At 39.6% G+C, this 20674-nt stretch overlaps 2 protein-coding genes and 1 long non-coding RNA gene across 6 annotated transcripts; 2 read left to right on the top strand and 1 right to left on the bottom strand.

Annotated features, from left to right (window-relative positions):
* Positions 1-1879: 1879 nt before the first annotated feature.
* On the top strand, positions 1880-7770 carry LOC117610954 (putative ubiquitin carboxyl-terminal hydrolase MINDY-4). 2 transcript variants are annotated; one of them, XM_034338843.2, is made up of 10 exons: positions 1880-2359; positions 4839-4924; positions 4996-5213; positions 5277-5499; positions 5574-5639; positions 6343-6413; positions 6481-6631; positions 6696-6895; positions 7367-7519; positions 7591-7770. In XM_034338843.2, the coding sequence occupies exons 1-10, from the start codon at positions 2206-2208 to the stop codon at positions 7634-7636; spliced, it is 1368 nt and encodes a 455-aa protein (XP_034194734.2). In that variant the 5' UTR covers positions 1880-2205; the 3' UTR covers positions 7637-7770. The 2 variants fall into 2 exon arrangements, with proteins under 2 accessions (XP_034194734.2, XP_034194799.1); XM_034338908.2 differs by lacking the exon at positions 1880-2359 and adding an exon at positions 4569-4771.
* A 1437-nt stretch (positions 7771-9207) lies between these two features.
* On the top strand, positions 9208-20201 carry Cad96Cb (protocadherin Fat 4-like Cad96Ca). Of its 2 annotated transcripts, none has more exons than XM_034338757.2 (17): positions 9208-9646; positions 11087-11200; positions 14692-14978; positions 15059-15151; positions 15782-15889; positions 15962-16189; positions 16257-16451; positions 16520-16607; positions 17193-17302; positions 17611-17757; positions 17827-17941; positions 18021-18090; positions 18873-18983; positions 19053-19226; positions 19299-19639; positions 19709-19980; positions 20061-20201. In XM_034338757.2, exons 2-17 carry the CDS (start codon positions 11134-11136, stop codon positions 20076-20078), a joined length of 2424 nt encoding a protein of 807 aa, XP_034194648.1. In that variant the 5' UTR covers positions 9208-9646; positions 11087-11133; the 3' UTR covers positions 20079-20201. The 2 variants fall into 2 exon arrangements, with proteins under 2 accessions (XP_034194648.1, XP_034194591.1); XM_034338700.2 differs by having other exon boundaries at positions 20057-20197.
* On the bottom strand, positions 12195-15879 carry LOC117611326 (uncharacterized). 2 transcript variants are annotated; one of them, XR_013062691.1, is made up of 5 exons: positions 15758-15879; positions 14260-14950; positions 13238-14191; positions 12717-13111; positions 12195-12610 (listed from the first exon to the last, which is right to left on the bottom strand). It is a non-coding gene; the product is annotated as an uncharacterized LOC117611326 (long non-coding RNA). The 2 variants fall into 2 exon arrangements; XR_004583168.2 differs by having other exon boundaries at positions 12717-14191.
* Positions 20202-20674: the final 473 nt, after the last annotated feature.

The raw sequence follows: 20674 nt of genomic DNA, 5'->3' as shown, positions 1-20674 counted from the left end.
ATACAAGTTTCTGAAACAATTACAATAATAATTGTTCAGTTTTGTGCAGCGTTTGACTGATTTAAAAAAAAAATAGAATCAAAGAGAATGAAAATTGATCGTCAGATGTCAGTTTGTAGTTTAAAAAGACCGCCATAAGAGAGTCTTTTAAAATTCGAATCCAGCGCCATCTATCGGGAAATCGCGGAAACTAATCGTCGAGTAGTTTCCGCTATTTTTGTATAGATGGCGCTGGACTCGAATTTTAAAAGCTTTGACTTATGGCGGTCTTTTTAAACTACAAATTTGTCAAAGAATTATTTTAATATAATTTTTCTGTTTCTATCTTTTCAGTTGCGGTTTAATTTCGCAATTAATTTATAATTAACATGTGACGCTACCAAAAGCTTCATAATAAATAATGTAATTGACGTTTGCACACTATCAGTGATGTAACAAATGATTATTACTTATTTTCAAATTAACTTGAAGAATGGTCATTTTATGGAACTGACTATGGTCTCAACTCACTTATAAAACATATTAGAATATTTATATTTTTTACAATATCTACAAATTATTCGGCAAGTAGTGAAAACAGTATACATTCTAATCGATTCTTTAAATCAACCACTTTCTAACATCTTCGCAGTAACGTGTAAATCTAATCGATCATTAAGTAATCAAATACTCGTAGTTGCACGTAATCTACTGTAACTTCGCTCCTGGTACTATGCCACTCACTCAGTTCAATTTCATATTGCACTTTGGCAATATACCAGGCGTTATATACTACACGTTTCTACACACGCAAGCGTTTCCGAGAATGCACGCATGCAAATACAGTGCATCTTATAAGGTCAATAGTAAGCTATTATCGAACAATTTCACGGCCTAAAATAACAGAAAATTTGGCGCTTTCGTACAATCACGTATTCTTAAAATCTATCATTGTCTTGATAATTTTAATGAAGGTACTGTTTTATGCAGTTAGAGAAGAAGGTCGCATGTAAGTATTTAAAGTGTGCATAGAAGCACACTTATACAAGCACAATATGCTCTTATTCGAAATTCTATATCATACATTCGAAGGCCGAATATTGGAAAATCTATTTCGAACTAACGCGAACTTGAACTTAACGATACGACGTAATCTTGATTGTGGATCCACAGTATTCAGGAAATTAGTAATTATAGACGAGAGAGATAAGATACATGTTCTAGATGAACTATACGGTTATTCGTACACGGAAATTATGCAATAGGGTCGTTAACCTTTGTTCTAGAAAGATCAAACTAATCCTGTGTATTGTGAAAATGAAAAATAATTACGGTGTTAATTTCGACAATAAGTATTAGATTGCTATATATATCAAATAACCAGTTTCGAAACATAGAAAGTCTGACTTGATTTCATGACATAAAAGTATTGCAAAATTAAACTTATGACATATCAATTCAACTTCTCTCGATTATTATTTATTTGACTAATTATATTAATAGCGTCGATTACCGACGACCACTACAGTAATCAACGCGTCAGCCCTAATTCAGGCGCCTCTAAATCTAACGCGTAATACTTCTTCCAAGCAAGGATGATTTTCAGTGGTGTTAAGTTTTGTAGTACTTTCGTATCCTGGAGTTCATGGCCCGTCGTTATGCATATACCTATCCAGAAGCTGGTGGGATGGTAGCTCGTGCGCGGCGCGATGAACCGACTAGACTCGGCCAAAAGCTACCGGAATTATTAACTCCTGTCAGTCTAGGCAGCTCGATGCACCAACGAGCACTTAACTGCCTCTTCTACTTGTTAATACACTTGGAGAACATTAATCGATCGACGTCTTACAGATCAAACTCAAAGACAATTTCCATTGACTCTGCAGAAATATCTTCTTTGGTCAATTCATTGTCTCCGGAAGTTCAATCCTCCTGCACTAAATAAACATCTAATATTTAATCAAACATTCTACGTGAAATCAACTATCTACTCTTTTCATAGAATGAACTAATATCTGTGATATACGTGCAAGGATTAAAATCAGCTCTTACCATGAAGTCCTTTATTTCCAAGGATTTAATTAATCAAAACCCTAACCTATCCCTAACCTATGAGGAACCTCTATAGAACTTGTTCATATTAAAAGGTAGAGGTTTATGATGAACGTTCTTCAAGATCGTCGCGTTGAAGAAGCTTGAATAATTTGAGACTACATAGTGTGCTTGATGATTGAGGACACACCTGCCGGCATGGAGGAACTTGAAGAGACGAAGGAGAGTAACAACTCGTGTTCGACAACCACCTCGTCAGCATCTGTACGGGGCAAGAGACACTGCACGGAAATGCGAGCAGAAAAGCCGGTCTATCTTCGACAAAAAGGTACGATCGTCTCTTGGAAATATACAAAATTATTAAATATCATTGCTGATAACTGTACATCTTGTCTTAAATTAAATTTCGCAAGAAATTATCGAGTCAGTGAATTGGATCATTGAATCATGAAGAAACGAGCCGATTTTTTTGAAGGGTAAATTAAGCCGCGTTATATCGGCACGTATAATCGTCGAATGCAGATGTCTGTTCCGACGCGAATTTGTAATTCGATAGACTCGATTACACGCGAACACGCGATTCGACCGACTTTCAAGCATTTTCGAGACGTATACAGATGAAGAACCCTGGCCCGTTATCTTATTTCTGTGTGCGAAACGAGTAACCATGTGTTACACACCGTTAACACGAATTCAGCGCAACAACTGATAAAGAATATAGATTCGACTCTTTTCCCATGATATTTTCATTCCAGAAACTGGAACGAACCGAAGTTGTTCAAGCCAGGGTGCAAAAGATTCAATACGTTACAGTAACAGTTTCTTATTTCGGAAAGTTACTCGTTTCGAACAACGGAGATCGCAGACAGGCACCAAAACTATTATCTTCGAAGACGAAAAAGAAATCCATGTAAAGGAGAACCGATTTACACGCATGTATCTTCGCAAGGTTCGCGTGTCACGCGAAGCAGTTCTCGCGAAACGGATATATAATACACCGGTAAATGGTAAACGCGTGTGCAAACACAATAAAATGGTAAATGAAAAGACGAACACCACGTTCGAGGGTGTACGATTGCTTTACGGTGTATGAAATTATCTCGCTAAAACGGCATTTTCAATCTTCCATACCGCTCCAGTTAGAAAATTGCGGAAACAAATTTTACGTTTGCTGCACCGACTGATTGCAAACAATTGCATCATGATCTAATCCCTATTCTATCTTTAAAATCTTGTTACATTTACCGTATACTTAAGCATGTTAGATATATTGGTTAGATTTTCAACGAGGTGTATCCGATCACGGTTCTGGGACAAGTGCCATACCGAATCTCATGGTCCTCTTACCAGAAGATGCAAGATCTTCCCCTTCTAGAACACCCTTATCTCATTACACGTGCCATGTAGCACCATGACTTCGGGTCATCGGCCACACACGTGTACCTGTGAAGATGTCGTCGAATCAACGGAGACGGTTTGGTGGTTTAGTAAATAGTTTATTTGTTGAGACAAAGTTTGATACAACTGTTATACCGACGTTACGACCAGTAGAAAAACGGTGAACTACTGACCTCGGGACCTGCGGAGAGTCCCATTTTATAGTGGGATTTTTAGGGAAAAATAAGGGTAGGGGTATCCTGTGGAATGGATTTGGTGATGCAGGATTTGGGAAGGTTGCGAAATCATAAATATTCGTGACAGGGACGGATACATAGATATTGGATGGACCCATATGAGAAGGACCAGCTGCCAGTTAGAGGTTATGATTGGGAAAGGAAAATGGAAAAGGTTTGGAAACATAAATAGTGACCGCATCTGTTTGTCTTGGGACCGCAGATTGGGTCAGTGCCAGGTATTAAGGGGGAGACAGTAAGTACTTTATCGTTGATTCGTAAACAAAACATCGGCCACTCTCAGAACTCGTCGCGCCTGAAGTATCAGCTAAAGGTTCGGTTACCGCCGGTCCTAAGACCGACGACAGACATATGGTCCCGGATACCGATAACCCCTTGAAAAATAGGACGAAGTTCCTAACTATATTGACCCTGACACGTGTTTAACCTTCACCAAGTACTCGATGTTAACAAGCATACATCGGTATGTACAGTTACATCAAAGAGGTCTTGATTTACGGAAATTCTATATCGCTTTCATCGACAATACCCTAAGGGTGAAACACCCTCTTCTTCTATCAGAAGAAGCTCCAGGTACTTGCACCTATCTCTGGAGCATCAATCATCCATAACACGTACACAGTTCGATCAGATTGCGTGGGTCGGGACATGTGGCATGAAATGACAAACAGATAGACAGACGTTATTAGGGCATGTCTGTCGTTCAGCTAGGCCCGAGTGCCTTTGGACATCCGAATTGACGCGTTTCGTGCTGCTTAAAGTTTCACGGACTTCTTGAGATATCAGGCTGGATAAGCGCATATAAATGGACTTGGAATCCAGCACGAATTCCAATTGATATTCGATAGCTTGGTGCGCTGGTGTGCCAGGGTGCATCAACGGGTGACAATCGTCAGAACCCTTTTGTGTCCTGTGTCGATGCTTCGTTCCACTCTCTGCGGAAGCATTTCCTTTCGGAATTCGTACAAGTATCCGAGGATCAGTTCTCGTTCCTGTGATTCCATCGTGTACGAAGATTTCTGTATCTTTTTGGTGAGAGATGCTACTGTCTGCTAGAGCGGCCAGGTGTGCGGCACTCATGGGAGAGCCTGATGAACTTTATCCAGGTGGAGAACTCGAAGAGAGCGTGTAATGGAGACAAGATGGATAATGGTTCTTGTACCTCTGTTTCAGAGAAAATTATATACCCCAGGAACACCAGAACTCTGACCAAGACGGTGGTAATCGGAGGCAGTCCAATAGACGAAGAAACTTGCAGGGTAATTTCTTCCTTTGGTACTTGAAATCCTCTAAAAGAACGCTTTTATTAGGTTGAATGTTTCGTGGACAGGCTTTAAGAACTCTGGTTTTTGGGAGTTGCGCCAGTCCACCGAGACCAGAATGGGCAAGGACCGGATTGACCTTACGACCCTACGGTCAAAACTTGGCTTTTGGTTTACGAGCACCCAGGAACACGACCAGAGGCCTTGTCACTGCGGTCCAAGCCATCATGCTCAAGCAGTTTCTGTTCAAATGTAACAAGCAAGACGCTCGTGCCAGCCCAGAAAGGTACAATGCAACTCAATTCGTCTCATCTATCAAGAACAAACACAACATTTTTGTTCAATATAGTCTGCTGAAGCCTTCGTACGACAGGCAAATCGATGTCCTGACTTCGGCAATAGCAGAAATTATTTGGCGATGCGCCGGAGGATTCGTCGCGCAGAATACTGGTTCGCAAAATCAAGGTGTTACTGGAAACGCGAGCACGGCCAGAGCCATAATTGCTTTACCTCAGGAGATACCCTATGTACAGCACACTGTACGGTACTTTCAGGATGGATTAACAGAGACTGTACGTAAAGCAATAGTACTTTTTACTATCTGAATCGACTTTCAATCATGTACACGATAATTAATGTGTTCTAGCTGCATTTATTCGAGCTTGACTCTCTGGAGGATCTCGAAATATTTATCAAGAGATACCTATATTTGGTAAGTTAACCCTTTGCACTCCGGCCTAGTGACTCATATAGTACACCAACAACTCCAACACTATATTAGTTACAAGTGTATGTTAGAAATTCTAAATTTCGCGATACTGAATCGATCAAGGTTCTGGGGTAAGTGCCATGCCGACTCTCATGGTCCTCTTACCAGAAGATGCAAGATCTTCCCCACTCTGTAGCCAGATCCTTCTAGAACACCCTTATCTCCTTACACGGGCCATGCAGCACCATGACATCGGGTGATTGACGTAACTTTGAAGATCGGTGATCGAACCCTCTATCACCGAGTCATAAACAAAACATCCGCGACTCTTACTTAGAATTCGTCGCGCCTTAAGTATCACTTACCGCCAGACTCGAGTCCGGGGACAGACATAGGGTTCCGACATCGACACCTTCGATACCCTTGAAAAGCTGGTCAAATCTCCAAATGCATTGACCTTGCCACGTGTCATCCTTGCACACGTGCCGACGCTAACATATACGTGTTTATAAACACGTTAAGATAAACACACGCATCAGTTTATACAAAAGCGATCAAGTAAACAAAACAGGCGTGTCGCCGTAGCAGCGACAGTGGATTTAAAATTCATATTTCGAATGTCGGATTATTGGCGACAACAGAGTACAAAGGATTAATATGTATATCTTTTTGCATTAAATGCATCTGACTGAATTCATTATTTTAGTTTCAAGACGAAGGTGGTCCTGGTGCTGTGTTGCTATTGTACAGTGCTCTGCTTTCAAGAGGACTTCCAAAGTAAGCATCTTCGACTTGCGCAGTCGATAGATTTTCATTTCTAAATAATAAATCTTCGTTTGAACAGAGTTAGAGCCGATCTCGAGGACCCTAAAGCATCCATACTAAGTGGTTGTTCCGAAGAAGGTCCCACCGCTATTGTAATTCTGTCGTTAACCGGTCGTGCTTCGCCTCACTTGCACAATGGGGTGCTGCACGTGGGGGATGAAGATACTTACGTGAGCAATTTTCTTCTTTATTCCTTTTCAACCTTAACCTACGGTTGTTCTTGCATGTTTCAAGGCTATACCGCAATGGGGAGTCCTTGTGAGAAGCGAAGTAGGGTTTCTCGTTCATGAGGGTGATGGGCAAATCAACAAACAACCTGGTTCTCGTCTTAAGACTCCTAGTTTACCTATTTGGGTCACCTTGTGTCATGGACACCATGGTGTTCTCTTTAATACAAACCGCGAGCTGCTGAGAAATTATCATGCTGAACGTCGGTATGATTTTTGTTACCTTTTAACAGTGGCGGCTCGTAGGTAAAATTAATGGGGGTGCTGCTCCAGAAAATTGTTAGCCTTTGTTTTAAGAAACCGGCACGCGGGAGGCACAGTGCTCTCTCTACCGCGCAGCCTCGCGCGCAGCTTCCTATGTGCGCATGCGCACATAGTCAAACACCACGCCGCGCCACTGGAACTGTGAAGTGCATAGTTCCATACAAAGATTTTTGTATCTTTTTCATAAATTAGGAGATGGCTACTGATATTAAGCTTAAGGATTATATATTATACAAGTATAAAGAAAGAATTAAAGAAAATCATTATATTAAATGTTATCGATAATATCAAGTGGAAATAGGGGGTGCTGTAGTTCCACAGTGCCTACACGCGAGCCGCCACTGTTCTTTAAACTACCTGTAATTGCAAATATTTCTCTGTTTGAATATCATTAAAAATGTGAATATTCGTAAGTTTTGAGGTTCAGTATTTCACCTGTGGTGGTAGCCACGCCACCCTAACTGTGGACACCAGGTCGAATTCAGAAAATGATTTAGAATTCGAGGGACCTAGCAAAGAATGCACGGATATCGCAGCGACTCCATTGGAAAAGCTTATTCGTTCTAAGTAAGGAATCACTCGTGTCGTCTAATCCTCAAGAATAATTAATAATTTTCCTTTCTGTAATTGCATTGCAGGTGGCAAGACGCTTGTATACAATGGAACGGAGCTCCCTTGATGTGATTGCACTTTAATCCTCTATATGTGTCTCTGCAAAATCATACAAATATTGACGTAACTTTGTATTTCACTTGTTCAAACATTGTAGCATGCTCGATGTGTTTGTAAATGTTTCCGTAAAAATTAAACATTGTAACAGAAGCTTATATGAAAGTTATTTTCTTCCTGAAGAGCGTGCGGAAAAATTCGATAAGAAGCGATGCGAGCGTTTTACGTATTCATCAAACATTCTTGAACACGCGATCGCGTGAAACGAGTCTTCGAACGTGTTGGTAATTAATCGAACCTTAACGAGTTTCCGACGCTGCCTGAAATTAAAACAAGAAATCCTATTCAATGAACGTTATAGCTGCAAAGAGAGTGCAACAATTTTACATTATAATAAAAAGATGCACCTTTTTTTGTATCTTCCAAATACTTTTACTAATAGATTATAATCTTCCAAGACTCATTTGCAGCTCTATGAAGCATCAAAACTTACATTTTCACAGACGAACCATCATCATCCTCATCCACACAGACAATCACCAATTAGAGAGTTAGAGCATAAAAATCAAAGGAACAATAGACTGTTTCAGTCATTCTCGGACAGAGGATTTCGTCTTACAAGGAGATGCTACGAAGTGCTAACTCGACTTTCGAATGAGCTCTAGTGCATTCGAAAGGGGAGGTCAATAGTACAAATCGTGTTAAGGGTTTTGGGTGTATGGGCCTTACTTTTTGAGAAAATTGCATAAATATTTATGCATTTTTTCAGCTGTACTATAAATACAATGAATAGTTGAATATCAGTATGAAGCAAATTAGCCGAGCAGGTTAAGTGCCCGTGCAGCTATTATTTTGTAATCCATGCAAGCTCGGTTCAAGACAGCATTCTGATAATTTTTTTTTTTTTTCTTTTAAGATTATTCTATTTATGAATTGATTTTTTTCATTCTTTGCAGCAATAAAAAACGATTTATTACTTGGTATTATATCTGTATGTAGTTATTATGTTATGTGTTATAAAATTCTGTCATAAAACTACATACAGATATAATACCAAGTAATAAATCGTTTTTTATTGTTGCAAAGAATGAAAAAAATCAATTCATAAATAGAATAATCTTAAAAGAAAAAAAAAAAAAATTATCAGAATGCTGTCTTGAACCGAGCTTGCATGGATTACAAAACAATAGCTGCACGGGCACTTAACCTGCTCGGCTAATTTGCTTCATACTGATATTCAACTATTCATTGTATTTATAGTACAGCTGAAAAAATGCATAAATATTTATGCAATTTTCTCAAAAAGTAAGGCCCATACACCCAAAACCCTTAACACGATTTGTACTATTGACCTCCCCTTTCGAATGCACTAGAGCTCATTCGAAAGTCGAGTTAGCACCTCGTAGCATCTCCTTGTTAGACGATATCGGAAGAAAAAGGGTAAGGCAGGAGTGCAGTTGCATGTGAGGACACACACGTACCCGTCGAATTTCCTGCCAACGAAAGTAAACACCTGTTCGAAGTAGGGCCAGGTAGGCTCTCGGTTGGTTGTTTGTTCCCCCTTCCTAACAATGGAGAACTCGACTTCCCGAGTGCCGGTCTACCGAGCTCTTTACTCGCTCGAGTTTCATAGTAGCGAGTTCTACCGTTCGACAGGTGTGTTCTACAGGTCTCTTCATCGATTCCTTCGTGACAGTACATCCACAAGGCACGAACAATAACCAGTCAATTTTATTACAATTTTAAACGAAAGTTTCAGTGAACCCTAAGGTTGAATCAGATTTGTAATTTGAGGAACTCGATGGTATCCAGTTTTGTGATGAAATATTTTGAAAAGTTGATTGCCAACAGTGATAGGAATTATTATACTTGAAGTGTAAGCTGGTTCATAGATAGCTGGTGAACGGTGATGATGGATTGACGAGGAATTTGTTGATTCGAGAAGAGGGAACCAAGTGGAAACTTGAGTGCTGAAGGGTGAAATAGTTCTGCTGGTGATTCTGATCATCTGGTACAGTTCTTGTGGTAAGTATGGCTTGCAACATCGGGGGAGAAATGAGCGGAGCAGAAGTTTGTAGAATATTATTTAAAGTTCATTGAACTCTTCAAGAATTAAATGAAACTTTTTCATCTCCAAGCAATAATCTTCTTTCAACAATGCAAATATGCAAATATCCTCTATGTTATGTTCTTTCTCATCAGTAGTAAAAAGGCTGCTTCCATATTCGTACTTTCTTTACTTTCGTGAAAGCACAGGTTGAAATCGAGGGACGAAATGATTCATCGAGCCGCTTCTTGTAACCACCATTGAATTGATGGCGTCGCGAATCGTAGCCAGGAGGGAGGACTTTTACGCCGGTTGCCCATGGCAGTGCGTTTCAGTTTACGGTCTGTGAATTCGAGGAGTATCGTGGCCCACATAGCCGTCGTATCCGGCTCGTGCATCCCGTATAAATCATTTGGCCCTGCTTGGAATCCATTTTCCCCCGGTTTCGCGGATTATTTCCGCTTACTCTCGCGGCAAACTCTTTTACCATTCCATTTCAAACGTAATTGGCGACGATTACGACAACCTCTTATATCAATCCAAAGCTTAAACCATCTCCCTGTCGAGCAAATGTTTGAAACAATATTGCATTAAAAGAAGGAAATCACGATTCTCAGGCTGGTATACATTTTTTGCCTATCTTCAGCCTACTTTTACTTCTGCACTTCAATCCTTATTGCCCTTCTTCGGTTTCAAACTCGTAAGATCGGCAAACTATCGCTCTCGCCACCCCCACCTATCATCCTGATGTCGTTCCAGGTACCTAAGTTTCACGTAATCAAGCAGTTTCTTCGCATGCTTTCTAACCACGCGTTATGTTTACTCGTTACATACATACGCGCTCCTTTTTCGTCGAAAAACATGATCGAACATCGATCGAACAAATGTTTGCTCCCGTCTACTCGTCGAAAGCCTATCGTTCTCATTCGCGAGAAACAACCCTACGATTAACTGTAACTCCAAAGCAACTTTTAAAACTACGGTATAACAATTGTAAGAAACAACTCGAAATTGTTTTGGAATTATGAAAGAGTTTAGAAACTTGGACTTATCGCACGGTGGTTGAAGAATTTAGAAAGCTCATTTCCTTGCTTGATTATTACAAAACTTACAATATACGCGAATCTGTATTAAGTGTGTTTAACACGTTCCCGACGGAGCCTGAATCTAATGTCCTCGCCATGGGGCGGGGTTTATCAAAATTTGTTAATTACAATGATCAGTTATTTAAATGCTATGACGTGATAATAGTTCATGTAACGCCGGTGGTATAGCCCGCCCGATGAAACAATTGTGTATGTACCACCGGTGGGTCATCCCGTCCCATGGGACAGACAAGAATGTACCATCGGTGGTACACCCCGTCGCGAACGTGTTAAAAGTTGAAACGCAGTCACAAGTTCTCCGTCAATTTACAGATGCATCGGCCGGTGCCCGAACCGGTGAAGGATGTCCTTGGATCGCCATGAGACAGAACATTCTGAAGATCCTGCCTATCCTCTGTTGCACGGTGCATTTGTACACTGGACAATGTGGGTATACAAAAGCTTTCTCACGCACCTGCTGCTCGCTCCACCTCCCCTATGTCCACCTTTCGTCCCTTCTGCTCTATAATTCGTACCGGTGCCCCTTATTCCCACTTTGCCCGCGACCTTAATCGCCCCTTCTTTCGCTTCATCACACGGTTGATCGCGTGCGAACGGTCGCGCGGAGGAATTGTGGTCGCGAAGACATCGGTTAAAATTTCTGGATACCTCGTCCACTCTGTTCCGTTTCCCTCCGATGCTTCTCGCGACACTTCGGATAACGATCAGGTATCTTAGAAAGTCGCCGCATTGCGAAAATCGCAATGGTTCGCTCTAATGACCTCTCTTCCTTGTCGCTGGACATTCGTAGAAACTTGGGGCCATTTTGCGCGCATGATAATTGGGCCGTAATAAGTGCTCGTGAGAGTAGATAAAATGATACTTTCGAAGCTTCGTTTTATAACAATTCAAACTGCTTAATTCGTTGCTTAGATTCGTGGTTTGATTAGAGAAAACAGATACAGGGTTAATTAACCCTTTCGCTGCTACGGGAATTTTTCAACTTGCACCAGTGAGCCACAATACAAATTTTATATTACAAATTTTATAATGGCAAAGAACTGCGAAATATATTAAAATAACGGTACAATCTTGCCAATAGCACATTTTTCTTAGTGGTGGTCACCCGTGACCCCTGACGCTTGTTATCTTTTCAACAAATTTCAGAAACGATTGAGGGAGATAAAAAATATGTTTGAACAGTAATTTTGAATAATTCAGACAGTCTGTGAGTATTCCTTAAAGGAGTTAGACCACAGTGTTATGCTAATACTTGAAATACTGTGTTTGGGAAATATTATTTTAAGACCTAGTAAGTGAAGTTTTTATTTTATTTTTAATTTATAAGGTTATATACATATTTGCATAATTCATTCATTTTTATCCAAGAGCATTTGTCTCAAAATGAATGATTTTAAAAATAAATTCAAAACCTGGCCCAAATGAAAAGACAAGCGCCGGTCCCATGGGACCACCGTGGCAGCGAAAGGGTTAAGTCTTTGCAAGATCACGATGCACTTATAGAATAACAAGTCCTTACCTAGTCACGTAACCACACGCACAATTGGATGCATTAGTAGCTGTTACATGAATCTGTGATATCATTTTGGTGCTCGTAAAAAGGACGATTCGTTTCACTATAGGAATCGGTGTTTCTGATTTGCATAACAATTAGTCGTTATCTCGACACGCAGGAAGTGCGTCTGTTGTTAAGATAAACGGGCATTTACTTTTTTCGCTCTCCTTGATCGTGTGAACCAGCCTTGCTAATCCTTGTTTTGCCGGCTGTTCAATTGAGCGAAGGAAACTGCTGATGAATTGTTGAGACAAATAACTTGTTCCGCTTTATCATCTAACCTATTGAAGCGTAGCAAGTATTTATTACAAACAAATTCATTCTTAATTTATATAATAAAAGTTATTACGATTAATGTACAAAGTGAATGAAAAAAAGAAAAGTTACCTACTACCTCTGACCAGTTATTAACAATTTTACAAGATAGGTATTACTCGAATCACGCAAATGCATAAGTTCTCTGCATCGAAGGGAATTTATAGTGTAATTTTCTTCTGGAAAAGTCTTCAAACTACGGGGGGGAAAAAAGGTTACGAAAGGCAAAGCCGGAACGTTGCATCGTCGATACACCGTGAGCTGGCAGCAGACGGAACTGCGCTCCAAGGGAGCGCGCACGTCTAACCCTCGTCCACGCGTTCCTGTTAAATGACGTCTACGTGTGCACATTTAATACTCAGACACAAATGTCTCCATGTGTGGGAACTGAATTCTTTATCTGCATGCCCCATCGCGAATGTAGATGACCACTTGCGCTCCGCCGGTCAACAAAATGTAGGTTTCTACTGTATCGATGATAGAAGCGATGATTATAATAAAGAACGAAATGTCTCGTTAATATATCAATTTCGATGACTTTAAACCTAATTTTTATATATGAATAAATATTACAAATATTGTCTCTGGCGTACCTGAAAGATCACACATGGTACAGTTAAATTGTGCAAAATAACGGATAACAGAAGCTTCGATGCACAACAGATTAGAGTCAACGATCGCTTAACACCGTCTGCTTTGATTCTGTTACGAACGCATGTCACGATTCAAGACTCTTAAAGGGTTAAGATACTTTGTAATTTCGAAAAAATCGATTTTTTTTTTTGCCTTAAATAATAGTTTGAAGCCTAAGAACATTATGCAAAAGGCCCAGTTTCGAAACAATTTTTTTTGCTGGACATTCAGAGCCCAAAGCGGTGGCGTGTACCTGCGTTCTACGCGCTGGAGCTTACTTTGAACGCGTTTTTCTCTATGTTTTTCACAACTATGTTTTTTAAAACGGTGTGCAGGATTGCTCTAGTTCTAATGAATCAATTGCTTTGAAACTTTACAGTTACTTTTGCTATTACATTTACTAGGGATTGACGATTCGTTTTTCTTTTAATTTTCTAACAATTCTGCAAAATATAAGCAATAACAACTCATTTTTCGTCGAAATTTGATCTTCAAACTTCAAACATCTGCCATATTGTTCATTTTTACAAAAATTGAAATGTCTCATTGTTAATCCCTAGCAATTTTATTATAGTTAATAAAATATTTCGGTTTTTGTTGCTGGTAACAGTCATTTTGTTGCAATCTTGCACACCAGATGGCCATCGAAGAAAAAACAAGCTTGGAAACTTGGCAATTTGCCACCTTAAAAATAAACATTTTTTAAACATTGTCCACAGCATTTTTCACCCAATATTACACCTAATTATAGTACAAAGTTTCAAGATAATCGATGGTTTACTTTTTCGTTTATCGCCACTTAAAAATCGTCTCGTTTTTCGTACAGACAAAGTATCCTAACCCCTTAATTTATGACCGCACAGCGTATAAGCCATTTTTATTGCCTATTGAACGCACCTTTTCCCTACGTTTTCCTGTAAATACATAAGTACAAAGCGAATGACAGCTTGGGTTGAAATCAAGTAGGGAAGAAACAACTTACCCATTAAAATTCAGATCTTTTTGCTATAGTTATTTTCTTGCCTTAATTAGCTTATTGTTTCTCTTAGTTTTCACTCGATTAAACCCAAATTAATGAACGTAGCTATAAAAGAAATAATTATCAGCACAATATAAAAATATTCGAAAACTTAAGGAGTATGCAGACAGGAAGAGCGGTCAACCGCTTTGTGAAAAACGCCGGAAAACCAAAAACCGCATGATTCCTGAGAACGCAATATCTGTTTCGGTATCAACGGAACACGATCGGTCGTTATTCAAAGAAGCTGAAGAAACAGAACAACGTCCCCACAGACTTTGAAGTCGACCACCACTTCCGCTTTTAACACGCCGTCCACCCTTTATCCTTTCATCTTCAGTCTTTGATATGATCAAATTAATTCTTCCATTGAAATTGCATTATATTTGAATATAGTAATTCGTGACGCGCGATGCTTTCTGGAAAACGGTGCCACCGCCGCGCATCTCTTTGTCAGCGAAGATTTGCCGGTCGGTGACACCGTGGGTGTCCTGGGTGTGTTGGGTGATCCTGGACCACAAGGTGACATCGAGCTCAGGCTCCAGGAACACGACAGCCCTGTAGCATTTTCAGCTTTCTCCAAAAACTTGACTCTGGTCAGACCTCTCGACAAAGAGGGCATCGATGGACCCGCCAGCGTCTACGTGAATGTAATCTGCGAAAGGAAGCACACATTAGATCCTGTGAGTTTAAAATACCCATTTCCATAAGAAGCTTCTAATTATTTTCATTCATTTAACGACTGCTTAAATTCACTTTGAAGGGCTTTGTGATACCAGTTAATATTCGCGTGACAGACGCGAATGACAATGCACCTCAATTCGTGAACGCTCCCTATGTGCTTAATATTTCTGAGGTGAGAATTAAGCATTTAATTAACTTCGTTGTAGACCGTACTACACTCCCTCGCAAAATTAGAGAAACACCCACTTTTTACGTAGAAATTATGCGAACTTCAAATGGACGTAACTTCGGTCCGAAAAGTTGTATTGAAGTGAGCAATATTGCAGCTAAAAGAGCAAATGGTCTTCTTTCGAAAACTGTTTGAGGAATTTTCAAATTTATTAAAATTTTGCTGAGCCGACAGAGACAGAGAAATTCGATTAAAAAATTGCAATTACTATTAATATTTCTTCGAAGCTACATAACTTCAAAATTTTAATTTTCAAATTTATTAAAATTTTGCTGAGCCGACAGAGACAGAGAAATTCGATAAAAAAATTGCAATTACTGTTAATATTTCTTCGAAGCTACATAACTTCAAAATTTTAATAAATTTGAAAATTCCTCAAACAGTTTTCGAAAGAGGACCGTTTGCTCTTTTACCTGCTGCATTGCTCACTTCAATACAACTTTTCGGACCGAAGTTACGTCCATTTGAAGTCCGCATAATTTCAACGTAAAAAGTGGGTGTTCCTCTAATTTTGCGAGGGAGTGTATTTTTCTAAATGTATCTGGTTACCGACGAAGATTATTGCTAATGTAGGTCACGGTAGTTGGTACAAGAGTTCTCCAAGGGGTACGAGCCGTAGATGCTGATCAGCCAGGTCCTTTTTCTACTGTACAGTATGCCGTTTTACCGGGACCACATTCCGTAAGCTCTCTCAATTTATCTGTATAAAAAAAAAATGGATGAAGTTTGCAAATTATTTTTATGTTTATACAGGACTTTTTTGTGTTCGTGAACGCTTTGGAAGGTACTCTAGTGCTGAGGAAACCACTGGATTATGAAACTCTCTCCAATTTTTCCGTGGACATTCGCGCACAGGATCAAGGCAATCCTCCAAAATCTTCAACGACCACTCTCTACGTGAACGTCATCGACGCGGATGACCAGAATCCAGCTTTTGAAACTGACCAATATAAAATTATCATACCTAGGAATATAAAAACGGTATAATTGATAGTTTCATAATGGCAAGATGTTGAGAAATCTTGGATTTTTAGTTGCTTCTTTTTAGAGGAGAATACTAAAGGTTGATCCAACTCCCATAAAAGCTGCGGATCAAGATGTGGGTATCAGTGCTCCAGTTAAGTACACGATTCAGGGTGGGATCTTGCCGTTTCTTACACTGAATCCTGAAACAGCCGAGGTCGCCATAACGCGACCATTGTATGAACATGAATTATTATCTCCGGCAACAATTGTTGTTAAGGTAAGAAATATTATCCTAACGATATGATTCCTGATAGTGTTTGTTTAACAATAATATTTGATTTTCAGGCTACACAAATAGACAATCCAGACAAATACGCTCTTTCTACGATAATTGTTTCTCGGGAAAGCGATTGGAATGTAGAACCTACTGCTGGTGGGTAATTAACCCTTAACATACCAAATGAGGTCTTCTGAGGACCCTATGGTATTTTTAAATTTCTCAATATTTTAGTGTGGAAAGTTACTTAAATTAGGTTCTTTGGATGTTTAAAAATATATTTAAATTAAATAAGCATTGTTGACCGTAGTGAACGCGCTTTTGTGGGCCTAAAGATAGCAGCTCCCTTTTATTTCGATGTCAAGGGAACCGCCTGGTCATAAATGGGCGAACCCGCGCTCACCTCCATATTATTATGACATAAATGCCAATGCATTCAACAAGAAATAAATCACTCCAAATATGTAACGTAGTATACCAACCGGGGCTCTGCCGGAACAAGTGTGTTTTTATTTTTTTTTTTATTTTTGAACGAACGTATTATAGGTCTAATTATGTAATATTTATCTTAAACGGATCCGGGATACATATAAAGATCAAGAATAAATTTGTTGATATAGTTACGGTAGAATCACCAAAAATCACTCTCTGGAGTCCTTCGAAGACCCCCCTTGGTATGTTAAGGGTTAATTGATCAAATAATTCTGAATGATCTTGAGTAATTAAAACATTGCAAATTAGGTGGAAGATTACCTGTGAAGTTTATAAAACGGGATCATCAAACAAACATTCCAGAGAATACTCCACCAGGAAGTGTTTTATTAACAACAGCAGTGAACAAAGTGGATTCTGTAAGTGTGATATATAATTTATAGATTTATTAGGTAATTTAAAGTGCTGAGCGGACAGCGTCCATTTACCATAAGGTGCATTCGCCTTCCCCACTTCTGATCCTTAAGGGACAGTGTTCCTATTCTTTAAAGAAACGCAACATGGGGTTGCCTGCCTTTTCCAAACATCTCCATGTCTTTTTTCAAATAATTAAATCTATGCTACGTGAATTATACAAAATCGTAAATGGCATCAAGGCAATTGCCTTCGACGACTCTTAAAAATTGCTCTCGCTGACAGGCATCTGGAAAATTTCTTCTGTTTGTAGAATTTAAGGTTTTGGCTAGTAGGGGCTATAGAAGACCTTGAAAGGTTCTCAATCACCAATTCCGGTGAACTGATCTTGAAAGGCACCTTAGATTATGAGAGAAGGATCCAGCACAGTTTCCTGGTTCGTGTCACCGATGGCCATCATGTAGGTTTACTAAAACGAAGACAAGAATTTTAAAACACGAACGCCAATATTTAAGTAAAATAATTTCAGAACGATACTTCACGGGTGAACGTCTCCGTGGAGGATGTAAATGAATGGGAACCCCGGTTTCGTCATCCCAGGTATGAATTTCACGCTGCAACCTTGAGAGAGGGATCCATTGTCGGTATGCTTACTTTCTCCTTCACGATTTTCTTTGACGAACCTCTTTCTAGACCACTTATTAAAAACGATGCTATATTTAGGAAAACTGGAAGCAGCCGATGGAGACAGGGACGATAAAGTCAGTCTGTCGCTCAGAGGACCTGATGCCAGGTACTTAAATTATATAATAATTCTCTTAACACTACAACTACCGACGTTTGATGCATCCTTATTTCTAAGTTGAAAATAATACAGAAAATTAAATAAATACGGAATGGAACATAATTTAATATGTACATCCATTCTTTATCTCGACAATAGCCAACATACATTCCAGCAAAAATTCCTTGACAAAATTGTTTAATTTAAAATAAGAAACTGGAAAGCCCCTTTGGTAGTTCTAGTGTTAATACAGTAAAACCTGGATAAATGCAACGAAATAATGCTTGGATAAGTACAACATCGCTATCCCCTCCACTTGGGGGGATCCCCCTAGGCGAACCAAGCTGCTCGACGAGGAAACCGTGTAATATGATACTAATACTAATACTAATTGAACAATAAAACTTTTTTATTTTTAACTTTTTCTTAATGAAGCGTTTACTAACGCATTTGTGAGATTTTTCTGATTAAAATGACACCAAACACGATATATGTATAAACAGTAGTAATAGAATAAACAACATAGAATTGACACCACGACTTAATATAAATAATGTGTACGGAGGCAGAATCGACATGTCGGCTGAATACAAAAGATGTGATCGACATGTCGGCTGAATACAAAACATGTGTACGGACGCAGAATCGACACCTCGCCTAGATAAATGCAACATTAAATGCCCAGAATCGACACCTCGCTTGGATAAATGCAACCACTGGGTCCCAATCTCGGTTGCATTTATCCAGGTTTTACTATAATGATGAAAGCTTTAAATATAAAATTGCAACAGGTCTTTCGAAATACGAGACAATGGAGAACTGATCCTTAGAACAGCAGCGACTATCAATGGTTCCTTGGCTCGATTGGTGGCTGTAGCCTCTGATTCGGGTCGTCCTCCCAGGTGCGTATCACTCAAATTTAGTTAATAGAACCTGTTACCAGTCGCATAACGCTTAAATTTTCTTTAAAGATCTAGTATGATCCCAGTGATTGTACATATACCAAATAGTGGCTCCTTGCCAATCGCTGCCAGAGCTGCCCCTGCTTGGTTAGGCAGCAGTGTTCTTCTGGTAGCTGTTTTTGGTGCAGTCTTGGGTCTTCTTGGGGTTATTATACTTATCTTGATCCTGTACATATACAAACAGTAAGTAACTCCATAGTTCACATATTCTATGCCTCTTTGTATTTCGCACAGTTCTTACCATGTGTGTTTTAGTAAAAGGCCAAAGACCAGTGGGTCAGTGAGTTCGGTAGGGACTGGTTACCGTGAAAAATCACCTGTTCCTTCGGCTCTCAGCCCGACTCCTCAAGTTCTCGGAGCGAACATGCTTCAGGACGCTCTAGAAATACCGCGAAGAGGAAATCGTAACGAGAGCGTTCATAGCATCGACGAACACGACGAAGACGCTGACGGAGGTGACGATCCAGAGGATGAGAATCGCGTTGACCAGGAAATCGTTGACGATAGCAACCACGGTGACGTTCAGGGGTTGAATGATAGCAACGACGTGGAAAACCCAGTGTTTGGGGCGAGGAACTACAATGCCACCATTAAAAGTAACTTAACAAATGATGATTCTTTATAAGATTATTTCATTATTTTACTTATCTATTAATATCAATCAGGTTTAACCTCAGCCAGACAGATGCCTCTCTACACGAGACACAAAGTTGCTCCAGCTCCTACTCCTCCGGGCTTATCGGCAACCTCTAACATTCCAAATATTGGCGGTCTTGTACAAAATATGAACGATCTGAGCGCAAAAACAAACGCGAACACTGCTTCGAGAGAATCTTCCAGTTACTCCGTCGATCTTCCGGATTCTTTGGTACCTGCCTGGCCTGCTTGTTCCGTTTCGCAAAGGGTGAAAAAGTTATCCTGGGACGACGACGATAGGGTACCGTGACCCTTTCTTAATCCTTTCATCTATAAACTTAAGGAGAATAATGGATGTTAATTAAATTTTTGTTCAGACAGTGGACAGCGTTGAAGTAGCAGCAGAAACAAAGTGCAGGAACAGCCAAATCGGAAACGAACGACTCAATCTCACCGTCTACTTTTAATCATGTGTAAAACTGAAAGACTGATAATCATGATTGTTCAATGTTACTGCCTGTGAAAGGTCACTTCGATAGGCGGTTGTTACATCATTGCCAGATACTGACCAAATTTATGTTAAACACGGATGTACATACAAAGTATATAGCTGATTATACTAGTTGCCGGCGATTTGCATTGAATTTTATGCAAATTCGTCGTCACAATAGTTGTTTCATTAAAGAGATGCAAAGGATAATGCTTTGTTCCCTTTCATTTACATTTCAATGTTGCGAATCAAATGATTCTCTAGGCGAGCCAAGCAATTGACGAAAATTGTTGCCCGTTAGTCATGGCTTAGAATGATGATAAGACTACGTTTCATGGAGAGAATTGTGTTAGTAGGACAGATCTTTAAGAAATGCTGCATCGCTCGTGGCTGCAAAAGCAAGCAAAGAATTCGAGAAACTCGACAAAATTATTGAGAATTCATCTAGAACCCCATGACTTTCTTTTAAAATACAATTTTTTGAGGTTCAAGTCTTGAATCAATT

This window comes from Osmia lignaria, chromosome 9, assembly GCF_051020975.1.
Source record: "Osmia lignaria lignaria isolate PbOS001 chromosome 9, iyOsmLign1, whole genome shotgun sequence".
Taxonomy (NCBI): Eukaryota; Metazoa; Arthropoda; class Insecta; order Hymenoptera; family Megachilidae; genus Osmia; species Osmia lignaria.
Note: the sequence above shows the minus strand (reverse complement) of the source record. Positions and strands in the feature narration are given on the sequence as shown.

Bases quoted from the DNA above. Each gene is read 5' to 3' on its own strand.
- LOC117610954 (XM_034338843.2), top strand. From the start codon at position 2,206: ATGATTGAGGACACACCTGCCGGCATGGAGGAACTTGAAGAGACGAAG. The intron at 5,214-5,276 runs GTACAATGCAAC...TGTTCAATATAG, and splicing joins GCTCGTGCCAGCCCAGAAAG to TCTGCTGAAGCCTTCGTACG. The intron at 6,632-6,695 runs GTGAGCAATTTT...GCATGTTTCAAG, and splicing joins TGGGGGATGAAGATACTTAC to GCTATACCGCAATGGGGAGT.
- Cad96Cb (XM_034338700.2), top strand. From the start codon at position 11,134: ATGAGACAGAACATTCTGAAGATCCTGCCTATCCTCTGTTGCACGGTG. The intron at 11,201-14,691 runs GTGGGTATACAA...ATTTGAATATAG, and splicing joins GCATTTGTACACTGGACAAT to TAATTCGTGACGCGCGATGC. The intron at 19,981-20,056 runs GTACCGTGACCC...ATTTTTGTTCAG, and splicing joins CCTGGGACGACGACGATAGG to ACAGTGGACAGCGTTGAAGT.